The 14,313-nt window shown below is 42.8% G+C and overlaps 2 protein-coding genes across 6 annotated transcripts in view; one reads left to right on the top strand and one right to left on the bottom strand.

The window, feature by feature from the left end:
• marchf8 (membrane-associated ring finger (C3HC4) 8) overlaps window positions 1-5,128 on the top strand; it is a 68,114-nt gene extending 62,986 nt beyond the window's left edge. For 3 of the 4 annotated variants that reach the window (XM_047602311.1, XM_047602312.1, XM_047602314.1), the window contains 3 exons: window positions 823-958; window positions 2,287-2,301; window positions 3,864-5,128. In XM_047602311.1, the coding sequence (XP_047458267.1) occupies window positions 823-958; window positions 2,287-2,301; window positions 3,864-4,168 (456 nt within the window). In that variant the 3' untranslated portion in view covers window positions 4,169-5,128. The remainder of the gene's footprint in view (window positions 1-822; window positions 959-2,286; window positions 2,302-3,863) is intronic. The other variant, XM_047602313.1, reaches the window with a different exon arrangement.
• Window positions 5,129-6,608: 1,480 nt separating this feature from the next.
• On the bottom strand, window positions 6,609-14,268 carry alox5a (arachidonate 5-lipoxygenase a). Of its 2 annotated transcripts, XM_047602308.1 has the most exons (14): window positions 13,870-14,260; window positions 12,859-13,057; window positions 12,683-12,764; window positions 12,485-12,607; window positions 11,791-11,897; window positions 11,492-11,664; window positions 11,251-11,397; window positions 10,926-11,126; window positions 10,761-10,847; window positions 10,451-10,629; window positions 10,140-10,261; window positions 9,686-9,786; window positions 8,577-8,747; window positions 6,609-8,421 (listed from the first exon to the last, which is right to left on the bottom strand). In XM_047602308.1, the coding sequence occupies exons 1-14, from the start codon at window positions 14,017-14,019 to the stop codon at window positions 8,242-8,244; spliced, it is 2,022 nt and encodes a 673-aa protein (XP_047458264.1). In that variant the 5' UTR covers window positions 14,020-14,260; the 3' UTR covers window positions 6,609-8,241. The 2 variants fall into 2 exon arrangements, with proteins under 2 accessions (XP_047458264.1, XP_047458265.1); XM_047602309.1 differs by lacking the exons at window positions 6,609-8,421; window positions 8,577-8,747; window positions 9,686-9,786 and adding an exon at window positions 9,798-10,004 and having other exon boundaries at window positions 13,870-14,268.
• Between the last annotated feature and the right edge of the window lie 45 nt (window positions 14,269-14,313).

Consider the following 14,313-nt stretch of genomic DNA (forward strand, 5'->3'; position numbering starts at 1 on the left):
TTTGTCACACTGATAACACAAGGCATGACACCGGGCTTTGAAGCTCTTCTCATAAATGCAACTTGTTGGGGAGGGCTGATTCATTTCACCACACTTCTCTTAAAGGGTCTTATCAATCGCTGTGGCCTGCAGATAACAGGACACTCTAATTAAAATTCCTCCACCCTTCATTAGCTGCACAAAAGGCCTTAAACAAATGCTCCACTGTTAATAGCTTCTGAATCTCATGGCTGAATATCGAAGCCGCTCAAGTGAAATTCGAGACGAGAGGCGGATGCTGGTCTCGGTATGAATTGTTTATCAGAGAGTGTTGGGTTTCGTGCCGTGCTGCAACGCGCCTCATGAAAGCAGCTGATCCATCCCATCACTGGATCCGTGAGTAACGCTGCGCTGGATGTTCGGAGAACTTACACAGCGTGTTTACAACGCTAATCAGAAGGTTCTGGCGCTGTGTTTGTTTTGCTGGGCCCACTTCCACCGCAACGTATTGTGCACCCTGTGATCGACAAGGTGCTGCAGTGTGTTAACTGAGCCGCCTGGCAAGCTGCAGTGTAGGTCTCCTCCGTTTGCAGGACGCCGCGCGCGCGCCACTTTCCTCCTCTATTGTAGCCACCCCGCCAGAAAACGGTGTGCAGCGCTGGATGTTGATCACTGAAGACTCTCCATCAAATATTTAGCTCGCGCTCTGAGCTGTTCATTAAAAAAAACGACAGGCAGAAGCAACCGTTCAATTGCTCACATTATTTGAAAGCTTCTGTCTTTGTGTGTGTGTGTTTGTGAATGTATTTGCTGACATCCTCCCGTGTCTTCTGTCTGGGGCAGTGGGAGAAGCTACAGATGACGGCGAGCGAGAGGAGGAAGATCATGTGCTCCGTCACCTTCCACGTCATCGCCATCACCTGCGTGGTGTGGTCGCTCTACGTTCTCATCGACAGAACAGCGGATGAAATCAGATCCGGTCAGCATCGACTCACATGCGCACACACACGCACACGCACACACACACACACGGTGCACCCAAGCATCTAGCGGCATCGTCTGAATTAGATGTAGCATTGTTGTTCCATTCATCCACAGTCCTCCACTGTCTCCAAGTCATTCATGTACAAATTTAATTTGTCTTGGCCGAGAGTCACACTGAGATCCAGACTTGGGCGAGTTTTTTTTTTAAATCTCCTCGCAATCTAAATATACTACAACCTCAATATTTAGTTTCAAAGGCAGTTTTAAAGAAGCAGGGAAACAAACTCCCGGTGCCACAGATGGGAAAATCGGTATCAGTTTGAGAGGAAGCGATAAGGCGCGGCAGCAGCTTAGCTTAGCACGAAAACTAAAATAGCTACGACGAATGTTTGCTTCGTGTGTACAACAAAGAAAGGCTTTACAGAGATAATAAGTGTTATTTTTTGTTTGTTTAGTTTTTTTGCTCTTACTTTCTGGGATCTTGTTGTCGTCATGAGGTTGCCAAGCAACCAGCATGACATTTTTTCCAGTGGATTCAAAGAAGCAACTTGTAATAAGATAGCGTGGTGCTTGTGAGGTGCAGTTTGTTTGATTTAGTCGCGTTTAGATGGATCTCCCTCGTTTTCAATCTTTGTCGTAAGCTAAGCTATGTCCAGTAGTAGGTCAGAATGGGTTTATGGGGAGTTTAAAGCCCCTTCAGCCTGTAGAGCATGGCCTGCTTCTTCCATCCATCCCGACCAAAGTGGACAGCGGGACGTGTTTACGAAAAGACCGACGGCGTGGTCCTCAGAGCTCTGCGCTCTCGCCATCAGGGCTAAAAATGGAGAAGGCTGCTTTAATGATGAGCTGCCGCCGTAGATTCCTTTGGCGCTACGTGTGCTGCTGCTCATCCCTCCCTGGCATATTTACCGCTGCTGAGACAGTGTACAGATGGAAGAGCAGGCTGTGTCTGTTTAGCCCAACCTGATGATTCAGACTTCTTAGAGTCCCCGAGGGCCGTCAGGTCCAGTCACCATGGTGATGCCAAATAGTTCCTCTTGAGTCCCGCTCATCCTCTGCCAAGTCACACAGAACCACGGTTATGTTTTGTTTGTTTTGTTTGTTTTTTTTTATGTCGGTTTGCTCACAAGTCAAGTATGATCCAAACACCATGAAATGTATTTTGTGCATTTTGATTTGTGAAACTGATTAAATTTTTCACTGCATGATGAATTACACCCTAATATGTGCTTCTGTAATAATTGACTTCGTCTGAATTCTCTCCTCACTCTGTTTGTGTGTCTTTGGTGGTACATGTTACTTACACTCTCTTTTCTCATGCAGCCGGAAGAATCCCAGGTAAACATTTCAACTTTGAACTTTCAAATTTGGGGTTTTTCCTCGTCTGCCTTTCTGTAAACGGCTTTTTCTCCCACTGCACTTTTACGCCTCTTTGCTTCCCTTTTCTGCCTTGATCTCAGGAAAGAAATAATATTTTTCCCCCCCCACACCCTTAAAGCACTGATTTACATACGCCACCTCAGTGAATGTTCCAGCGTAATGAAAGCAGACAGGCACAGGGTTGAAGAACACGCTGTGATGTATTTTCTGTGTTATACTTTGTGACTGAGGGTTTTGATTAAAACAAACTCCTCTGACATACTCTCACACAACCAGTGACACAATAATCTCACTCATAAAGTCAGATATATAGCGTCTGACATCTCTGTCTGGGGTAGTGAGTGGAATGATGATTATATTATATTTGCCTTGTTTTAAATTGGTATCGTATGAGGCTGATATATGAGGCACCATTTCATTCCACATCATCAAGGCTACGATTTAATAACTCTATTGTGGACCTTTACATTTCATATCCCTGAAACATAATAGGAAATATGAAAAGGTGGATGAGTTGCAGGTGAAGTCAGGTGTTTTTTTATTTTGTATTTGTTTTGGAAGTTGCACATTTTTTTGCCTCCCACTCGGACCCTTAGGGTTTTTGCGGTTTGTAGAAATGCAGCAACCACCACGGGGCTGGAGAAATTGTTTTCCGCGTTTAATACAAACACAGAGCTACATTTTTGTGAGGCTTGCTGTTGCGTTTTTGTCAATCATTTATTTTCATAAGTATTATTACTTCGGAGAGCATTCTGTCCCCGCGTCGTAGAGCGATGTTGACAGGAAATGAAAAGAAAGAAAAACAGGGAATGACATGCACCAGTGGTCCCGAGTCGTGAACTGGAGACATTACGGCGTATGATCAGCATGTGAAAAAAAAAAAAAAAAACCTGGCGCCCTGATTTCCTTTTATTTTGTCATTTTGATTGCAATTACAGACTTGTGTCTGGTTTTACTAGAGTGTTTTTATAGGGCTGTAAAAAGTGATTTGAAAAGTCGGCAGTGTGTTAGGATGCTCAAGGTGGGGGAAAGAAAATCCTCTAACGATACATCACATCCTTGATGTAATTGGGAGGGTGCGCATCCTGAAAAGTTAAGCCCATAGTTTCATATTAAGAAACATGAAATGAAGATTAGATAGATTAGGATTCACACTGAATATCGTAGTTTATATACAGTCCACATTATAGAGCATACCAAAGGAATCATGGACGCAGTCGAAAAAATCCAGCACTTTGCTTTCATCGTTATATCTTGTCCATTTGTCTCCCATACATTCTGCAGAAGTATTCAGGCTTAATCTGCTGAACGAATCACAAAAACATTGATTAAATTTGCAGCAGCTTACTGAGATGTCTTTCTCTCGGCCTCTTCTCTCGGCCTCTTCTCTCGGCCTCTCTTCGCTTCCCGGGCCTCCTCCTGAGCTTGAGCTTACATGAAGTCTAGCTTGTGTGCCTTCGGCCTGTTTCCACCGTCTGGTCTAACCCGTGCGCATTTTTGTTTCTTGTCTGTTCTCTCAGGAATCCTGGAATGGCCTTTCTGGACCAAGCTGGTGGTGGTGGCCATCGGCTTTACAGGTGGACTAGTTTTCATGTACGTCCAGTGCAAAGTCTACATCCATCTATGGAGGAGACTCAAGGCTTACAACCGGGTCATATACGTTCAGAACCGGCCAGAGACTTGTAAAAAGCAGATGCTGGAGAAGCCGCCCCTTATGGAGCCCAGCCTGGAGAACAAGGAGGCCCTGGCGCCCACCCAGTCGGACACAAACTCCTCCCAGTACACAGAGACAGAGGACTACAGTATGGAGGTGCTCCATGTCTGACGATTGAGTTTGTACCATCGGCTGTCCCGCTCCTACTACACGCAGACACAAACAGGCCGGCAGGTGAAGAGCAGCAGTCATGGAAAAGTCGAGGATGACTGAGGAACCACCAGACATTTGCCTTCCTCTGATCCCAGGCCGCTGACCCGCTGTCCTCCGGCCATCTTATATTCTCCAAACTCCATCCACAAAGACGGATCCTATCTTCTTCTGTCTTCTATCGTACCCGGCTCCTCCCATATTTTCTTTCCCAGGACTGGACGGTTTATACTGACTTCTGTAAATGTCGGAAGAGGCCTGGAGCATAAAACACAAACACACACTTGTATGTACACCTCTGGGAGAGCAGGACTGAGACAAATGGACTCACAAAGAGGTCTGGAGGTCTTCATGTCTCTGATGCGTGGTTTGTTTGATTGTGGGTTTGTTGGATTTGTTCGTTTTTACCTCCTGCGGGTCTCTGGCCGACCTGCCGGGGATCAGTATGTAGCGCCGTGCATCGGACCTCTGGAACATTCCAGCTACTGCCATCTCTTTCGCTGTGGTCTGTCAGCTCCGCGCTGGCCTGGATCCAACCAGGCCCTGATCTGGACATGCATCGAAGCACTTTTATTTTTTAGTTCCCACAACATATCCCTTCTTTTCCTCTAGTTCTTTTTTTTTTTTTTTTTTCTTGTGTTGTTGTACACAGGGGAGACCACACTCAAACTTTTCCTCAAATGCACATATACTTACAGATGATGAACCCTCCTGTGGATGACAAAAATGGAATCGGGGTTAAAAGATTTGGAAACCTGCTGAAAGAAAAGGAGTCTCGTGACTCTGATGCAGATATTGAGGAGGCCACGTGACTTCTCTACCCCAACATGAACTTTCTGAAGGCTTTGAGAATGTAAACTTTTTAAAAAAAAATGAACAAAAAAAAGAAATAAATAAAATGTAAAAAAAAAAAAAAAAAAAGTAATAATTTTTTAACAGGTCACAGGAAATGTGAGATTTCATGTGTCTTGAGATCGTAATGAGAGCCTTTGGGCATAAACAGTGTCGCTCTTGTTTTTCTATCATGCGAATGACACAGTATTTACAGTGTGATATTCCACGTGCAGTTTTTAATATGTTGGTTTGTTTGCTTAGTCATGGGATACGCCTTGAGAAATCCACAACTGCCTATTTTCAGTTTTGCCTCCCGTCGCTCCCATCGGACAGGCGGTCAAATAAATTAAGATAGAAACGTGGCTCCAACTGTGACTTTAGATTTAAAATTTAGCCCTCACCCCTTCCCCTGCAAGTCAGGACCTGCAAAATTTGCAGCCTATTCTTGTGTGATCTGATGTTTGAAGTCTCAGTTTCACTGGAAGCGTTTCTTTTTGCCAGACACACTCACAAGGTTCAGGATCCCTATTTTAGCATCTGATCACAAGACAGCCAGCGTGCTGCCTCTCATTTGACTCTTTCTCACGTCTGGCCTCATCTGTTTTCTTATTTTCACAGCATTATTTAACATTCAGGATGATTTTTCTTTCTAAGGTAATTTCCTCTAAAGGCGATTACATCTGTCAACTGTCAGATGAATCACTCCCCCCCTTTACATTCAAGCCCGTCACACGTTCTCTGCTTCATCGCTGACTCCATCGCCACCTGCTGGTGTGATGCCGAGGGTGCAGTCTGAGATAGGCGGCGAGTTGATTTCTCAGGGCGGCGTGTTTTTTGGATCTTACAGTCGTTGTAAGTGCTTTTGTTCATGTGGGAGCACAACAATGCCGGGCTCATGTTGAGCCTCACAGCCATTCCAGCAACCATTTCTGAATCTGTCTTTGATACCAGTATAACGTCTGTGAACAGCGTCCAACAACATACCTGACAACTACTGCTCAGCAGCAGCAATAAATGAAATCTGCGCTCTTGCCCCCCACCACCACCACCACCCAGGACTGCATACTGTATTTATGTATATGCCCCATGGTGACTTGAGATCTGGAGTCTAATATAATACTAAAATGAGCTGAGGGAGTCGTCGTCGTTGTTTGCGTGTCAGGTTGGATTAAAACCTAGTTAAAGAGAAGCTTCTCTGAAACTTCAACCCCCTGGGAGGCTCAGTGCAATTAGACAGATAAAAAGTGCAATTACCCTTTTGTTGTGATTCTATTCTGCAGTTATGTACTGGTGTTTAATGTCCAGGATGTGCTCTGGATACAAAATGATTTTCTTTATTTTGTGTTGTATTTATTTTTAACAATACAGTACAGTTTGTTCATTTGAGGAAAAAAAAAAAAAAAACTTTCATTGGTAATTTTATGCAACTTACACTTAGTTATTGATCCCAGGCATAAAAACCAGAAAAACCACTCCCACTTTAATTGTTGCACTTTTGTCTTGTAGTTATTAGAGTTGTAAGAAGCTTGATTACTCGACCTTAATGTGAATATCTGCTCCTCCTTCCTTAACTACTCATAGGAGCTGGCTCCTTTCATGAAGTTTGACGCAGAAATTTTGTAGTTCTGATGAAGTTTGAGGCCACTTACTCTCCAAGCACAGCTTTTACTTCATTAATGTCTGTCACCATGAAGCAATTTCTTTAATTCTCTAATGGTTTTGGGGTGAAGAAACTACAGGGCCTCACTGTTGCAGCATTGTTAGAGTTAAATCTGGATATTGTTTTTTTGTTTTTTTTTCCATGTCTGGGAATAGTGTAACTTGCATAAAAGCTACATTTGTTTACTACTGACTGGACTTGAACATATATGACTGTTCCCCTGTCTTATATCATTCCACAAGTTTGTCTGTGAATTTACTTTGAAATAGTAACTGTAAAAATTTGGTAAAAAAAATAATAAAAAAATGTACTTATGTTTTTAAAAGAAATATTGATGTGATTTCAGTTAAATTCCCACGTTTGAACAAATATGTAGAATTTAAAAGAACAACCAAATAAAAGTTATGTTACTTTTAACATTTTGTCTCTCTCTCTTCTTCTTTTTATTTTTGTGTGTGTGTATCCCTACACAGTCATGCGTTATTAGTCTAAACCACTGGCATCAAGCTCATTTTTAGTCCACAGGCCACATACAGCACAATGTGACCATTAACATAATATAATAACCTATTAATAAATAGCAGCAACTCCAAATGTTTCTTGTGTTTATGTGAATGTTTACATAATGATGAACTCCTTTAACAAGGCATTTTATGAAAAGAATATGTCCACCAGTGTTACTTAAACAGTGTGACCCCTAGTGGACAAGTTAAGAACAGCAGTTACTTTTATTGAAAAATTGCAGTTCATGTTTTCAATGTAATTTCTACAGATTACAAATTCATCCAGCGAGTCAGATCAGACACTCTAGTGGGTTAGTTTTGTCCCCCGGGCCGCATGCATGACTTGTTTAAAAAGGATGTGAAATGAGTTGAGGTGCAGCACTATTAGTGCTTGCAATATAAACAAACTTTAACTAATTGTCACCCAATTATGTGGTGAAAAAAGACTGTGTAAATTACAGGCGTTGTGACTGCTTGTTACACTTAAAAGCACTGTGAATGAAATGACGGCCGCTTTCATGTTTATTATGCAGACAAATTCTGATCTTCAACATGGTCCACAAACAACAATAAAAACCTGGAGCGCGGTCAAGAACCTGTTTGGCTCGTTTGCGATCATCAGCCCCCACTTTGCTAAGTAATAGCTCTCAATAGGCCTTCATCATGGAAAACGTTTTGAAGGAAAAAGACAAAGCGCCGGTAAATTAGTAATGACTCCATTTCACTCAGAGGAGGTCTTGTTTTGGTGCTTACTGGCCCACTGTAAGGAGTTACTAAGAAACTATCATTGGTGCACCCTCCTGGGACAAGACAAAGCGTCTGCCGTGAAAAAAGGACCCCAAACATTGAAGCACTGCATTGTTTTTGAAGTACACAACAACAACACAAATATACACAAAATAACCGTCTGGTGTTCGAGCATTGCAATTATACACTCGGGTGACGAGGAGTTTTCTGGCAGCACATCTGGACACCTCGGCAACAACAGCAGAACTGGCCTTTTGAAAAATAATAAGCGGAGACGAGATCATGTCCCTTCAAACAGCAACGCTGTTTGGGATTTTGTCAGGAGACATGTTGTAGTACGGCAGCCTCTTTCCGTCGTTCCTCTTCTTAATGGCGCTGGTTATCTCTGCCAGCTGCTTCCTGAACTTCTCCATGGCCTCCTTCACTGGCTTCTCTATGAAGTGCTCATCAGGATACATGCCCAGGAACAGCTGCAGGGAGAGACGAGACAGTTCATTCAGCCTGGAGGCACAAAGTGACGAAGAAAAAACAAAACAAAAAAAAAAACTTCGGATTGTTTTGGCCATTCCTAAAAAAATACAACAACAATCTGAGAAATATACTGAGACAAGTGCCCCCCCTGTACCTCGTTCTCCTGGTACTGGCTGAGAGCCCAGACGGCCCCCAGGTGCCAGCTGGAGCGTCCGCGATCGGGGAGGCTCTCGATGATCAGGTTCACATTTGCCAGGCCCTTTTCTGTGGGCGGGGGTCTCCGCATGGTAGATGGAGCGTTGGGGATCCAGGAGCACCAGTCATACTACACAAAGCAGACAAAATGTGTGCATGCAGCACTCAAGACTTTTCTGCTCCTTTCAACACATCTACATTAGATTTCAGAGGCAAATATTGAACTTTTAAATGCATTCAGTGTTTCATATTTAAAAGTTCACATAAAGTATAGATTTATGGTCTTCAACAGGGGGTCCGCGACCCCTAGGGGTTCCGCCAGAAGTACTGCAGGGGGGTCGCAAAATCTTTGGTTGATTAGACCAAGGACCCCCAAACTGATGAAGAGATTAAGTAGTGATGTGTTCTATATTAAACTCGTCCTAGTGCTATTTCTAAATATACGTTATTATTATAATTTTGCATCCAATATTAAGCTATTAAAATAATACACAGGTTCACATATTCATGCTTTTTTTTACTTCAAAAGTATGCAACAGTAGGGTGTTTGAGGGGAGAAATTGTGGGGGGGGGATATATATATATATATATATATATATATATATATATATATATATAATGTTTGTTTGAAATAAAAAAATAATAATAATAATATTTGAGACAAAAAAATATATTTGAACCTGTATATTATTTGAAAATCTTAATATTGAATGTAAAATTATATATATTTCTTAATAGGACTAGGACAAATTATTTTTTTGGTTTGGTTTTTTTTTTGTTTTGACTAGGACAAATTTAATATAGAACACATATAGTAGGTAGCTACTTAATCTCTGCATCAGTCCTTGGCTTGAAAAACATTGAAGACCTCTGCCCTAGGTTAAAGAAAACAGCTGGACTGCCAAACCATCCTTGCTGTAGAAAAGTTTCATCTCCACTAACAACTTAACTTAATTGCATCATGATAAAATATCTAAATAATACATCAGTCAATGGAGCATTTTCAATATTTAAACACATTGTGCATTGACATGCACTGTATTTCAGCTCATACGATCCATCACTCACCTGTCCGAAGTTGACAGCGGCATGCTGGGCTGAAGCAGTGAACACGATGATGGTCAGATACTCTATCAGCTCTTCACGTGTCTTCAAGGACTTGGGAAACTCTGTACAGATTGAGGACGCACAGGGAACTCAAATCATTACGACACCGATTCGTGTTTTTTTGAAAGCGGTGGGGGGATGATGATGAAACGGCGGATGGTTTCAACACCGCCGCTCGAACTCATGACACGGTCACACTTTCTTCACCCTCAAACCCTCACAGCATTCATCCACAGCAGAGCAGATTTGAATTTATAATGCCGTCCGGTCTCTGTCACACCTGTCTTCACCAGAATATCCAAGACAAATAAAATACAGAGGCAGGGCGGGGGAGGGAGGGGGAGTGAGCTTCCTGTCTGCTTGTAAAAAAGAAACTGCGCTGCTCAAAGAAAAGGAGTCTTAAATGTGCACCCACCGCAGTGATCGAAGTCCTGCATGCCGAAGCTGCACACGTCTTTAACGAAGGCCTGGATTTCTTCGTCTCCGCGCACCTTCTCATCGCTGGTGTAGTAAATACACACCACATCCGACACAAAACTGCAAAAGAAAACGCAACAGGGCAGAAATGCTGTAACATCGGCCACTGCTACAAGTGTCCCTCATTCTTACACAAGAAGTGTTCACACATTTCTCTCAATGTCTCTCCCAACTGCTTTCTTGAACTCAAAAACAGTAGGTATTTGTCATTGCTTTCTGTGTGAGCCCTTAAAAAGAGTTGTTCCTCACTTCTTCGTGGCCTCCCACACCTTGTACCCATCATCCCTGTAGAAGTAGGTGGGCAGCTCCTCCTTGCTGTCCACACAGCGGGCTTTGATCATGTCGGGGAAGCACAGGGATCTGAATGTCAGGGTCTTCATGGCCTTCTGGACCAGCTGGACGTGACCTCCTCCACCTGTTGCGTTAGCCTCGATGAGGAAGGACAGACAAAGACAGAGCTCTTACTATTGCCGCTTTTGAGATCATATTGCCGATTGGCAGGTTTGCAATGGTTCTTTTGCTTTCAGCTCAGAATAGAACCGCAGATCCACCAACTCACCTTGTCAAAGATGCCGCACTCACAGATGAGCTGCTCTCTCGCCTTGGTGTTGATAGCGATGGTAAAACGAATGTGCGGGATAAGAAGCTAGGAGAAGGGCCAATGAGTCAGTGACTGGGCGGACGGAGCAATTGAACTGATCGACGAATTGGCACAGAGCTTTACCTTATACACAGGGTGGACGGCAGGAAGCTGCCTGAACATGGCGATACCAAACATCTCCGTGATCAGATGTGTCTTGAGCAGGTGTGTGATGGTCTGGTGGTGCTGGAAGTCGGCCGAGCGCACCCAGATCTTAGCCAGCAGCCAGTCGTACTGGCCGTCAGTGGGCAGGAAGATGGGGTTTCCTTCTGGATTCTGGCCCAGCTGAAAAAGATAAAGGATAAAAAAAAGCATGATCATAAGGAGAAGAACAGTCGAAAAATGTCAAAAGCTGCCCTCATAAAATAGTAGTGTGACACACACCTGCTGTCGCTCAACATCACCGTACCTGTATGGCTATGGGCAGAATCTTGTTCTGAACTGTCTTGTATAGCAGACAGATGGGAGCTGCCAGGTACTGCAGTGTGCACGGATCCGTGCAGTTCGGACTGATGCCTTCTAACACCTCGTAGTCCACTATGTACATGTTGCCTGCCTGTAAGCAACAACATTTAAAGAGTTAAAGAGAGATGCATCTGAAATAAAACTATGAGACTGAACTCCAAATTAAAATCACAGACACAGTTTACCTCTATTTCCTGCTCCAGGGTCAGTTCCCTCTCTAGGCTGACGGAAACCATCTTGTGGGTGACGGGAAACTTATCAGGAAGTTTCGTGCACTTTTGGATCACCACAGGGTTGCAGCCATTGAGAAACTGGTATCCGAACATGAAATCCTCTTTCCAGTGTTGCATCACATACTCTGAATAATATAATATAATATAATATAATATAATATAATATGATATAATATAATATAATATAATATAATATAATATAATATAATATAATATAATATAATATAATATAATTATGTAAGGAAGCTCACCTGAGATTGTGTTTTTGATCCTCACAAAGATCTTCTCAAAGTCAGCAAAGTCACTCCAGGACGACTGGAACATGTGCATGAACTGGTTCACAAACAGGTTCTCAATTCTGGAAAATCATCATCATAATCATAATCATCATCATCATCATCATATGCAATTTGAGTCAATCTGATGCAGTTGTAAAATAATGTTATAATATATATATACTGTACTATGTAGTTTTGTAGCATTGCACACAAATCTATTTGTCTGTCCACTCATATGCAGCTTTTCTTATATATTTCTCTGCAGATTTTAGCTTTGTTCCGTAGCAGCGCTTGTTGCAAACACTTGGATCTATTTGTGTTATTGTGTCTACGTGGAAAAACTCGCATGTTTCCCTGCAAGCACAATGCAAATGACCCTGGTGATAAACACACAATGACACCTCTGTGTTGTTGTTTTTTTTTTTTTCAGTTACTCCTGAACACAGAAAATGGGAACATGCTATCAGGTGCCAGCTGAGCATCTGATCTTATCGTGAAAGCTATACACTGAAAGATTTCAGGGTGAAAGCTCCACTGTCTCCCTCTGTTTACGTCAGGACAGCTGATGTCAGTCCGATACACAGAGGGACATCATCTGTAATCACCACCCTCTCTGCCTTTTTTTTTTTTTTTATTGCCGGGGGAGGATGTCAGAGTGAGCACGTACGCTTTGCTGTAGTTCAGTACGAAGTCCACTCCCTTCTCGCTGTCAAACTGGATGTCTCGGGGCAAATCCTTGTGCCTGTTGGCATCTATGCTCATTGGAAAACCTGGCTGCCACTCTCTCCACCTATAAAGAGCAGCACAGTTGTCAGTTGGCGGCGCCAGTCTCCTGCAACGTGCACCAGTGCTCGTGGAAACTTGCCTGTAGGTTTTCCTCCTCATATCCAGCTCTTTTTGTCTGTGCTGCTTCACCAGGCTCGTCTTATCGTCCTGAGGCAGACGTGCTGCAAAGAGACAAACGTGAGAGATGGAGACTGACTGCGGCTAATGAGGAAGAACAGGAAGCTTAGGCAAACAAACAGATGACCTGACGACTACCTCGTCCGTCGCGCAGCACCACTTCCTTGTCGTCCACCAGCCAGCGGAAGCAGGGGAACTCTATGTAGTCTCCAGACGGGGTCTTGACCGTAATGTACCTGCAGTACCAGTCGTCCTGCATCCAGTACTTCTTCTTCTCGATCTTCACCAACACAATGTCGCCCAGGTTCTCCTCGACTCTCACGTCATAGGAGTCGACCTGCAATTAAGTCAGCAGATGTATATATACACGAGTGTGCTGCAAATATATAGTTATTAAGAGAATTAATTGCATTTCATCAGTCTTTTTTTTCTGAAGAGTTTGAATTCATTTCAGCTTATTTATAATCGACCTGGGAATATAAATTTAAGGAAAACGACATCTTAGTTGAACTTTTTTTTGTTTTTACTCTTCAGAAATTGAATATATCGAAACACAGGCATGTGTGGGTTTGATGCATGCCTAATGCAGAGAAACGTTGACGTATGACGTCGTTCTGAAGCACTCAGGTCAATATAAAGTGATCAGAAATATTTCATTCTGGAAATTTCACTTCTACATTTTCTGAATTTCACAATGACAAAATGAGTCACACGCGGACGCTCAATTTGCAGTCCTTCTTTTATCATTATCTGTATTTTATGCATTTATATTGAGTCATCCTTGTGTTGCTGTGAAACACCACATGAAGCATCAAGTCCAGACATATGATGTGTAAAGTACCCCCTCAACTCTGGAAAACACTGGAAAATATTTGTTATCTGAAACAAAAGGTGTGGTAGTGCCTGTCACCACATTTGGCGCCTGGAAATAATCCGATTGCATCACATTTTTAAGAAAAGGATAACAACGTATTTGTTTGTCATTAACTTGTACTTTATCTACATTTCCAAAAGGAAATGTGCTATACTTCAAATATTTTTTTTAATTCAGTTAACTTGGAAAAGTTTTGCATTTCTTCTAATACAATGTTTTTTTTTTTAAATTGGTTTCATCTCACACTGACACATTCATCCTGTGAATTAACTCACCGCTCCCCTCTCAAAGTCATTGTACAGAGGCTTGTCCAGCAGCGTCCTCTCGCTGCATCGCTCCGTGCCCACCAGAGTAATGTAGATGTAGTCATCAGTCCCCGCGAACCACTGGCTCCCCGTGGCAACAGTCACTGTGTAGGAAGGCATGGCGATCGCACAGGACGAAGAGGTCTCCAAAAATGTCCAAACGTCCTCTTCAGATGAAGAAATCTGCAGGTAAGTAATTCAGCCAGGACAACATTCGCCTCGAGACTTTTGCCAAAGTTAACTTTCCTCTTCTTGCTCAAAACTGTATTTCTTTCACTTGATGTCCTCACTTGTTCTCAACCTCTTGCATAAACACCTGATGTGTAATAAGGCAGCAGAGGGGGGTGCGCACGTAAGAACTAATTCTCAGCAATGATTTCCACTCTCAAACTCTAAATGAAGTCAGACCACGAG

The sequence above is a fragment of the Mugil cephalus genome, chromosome 13, assembly GCF_022458985.1.
Source record: "Mugil cephalus isolate CIBA_MC_2020 chromosome 13, CIBA_Mcephalus_1.1, whole genome shotgun sequence".
Classification (NCBI taxonomy): domain Eukaryota; kingdom Metazoa; phylum Chordata; class Actinopteri; order Mugiliformes; family Mugilidae; genus Mugil; species Mugil cephalus.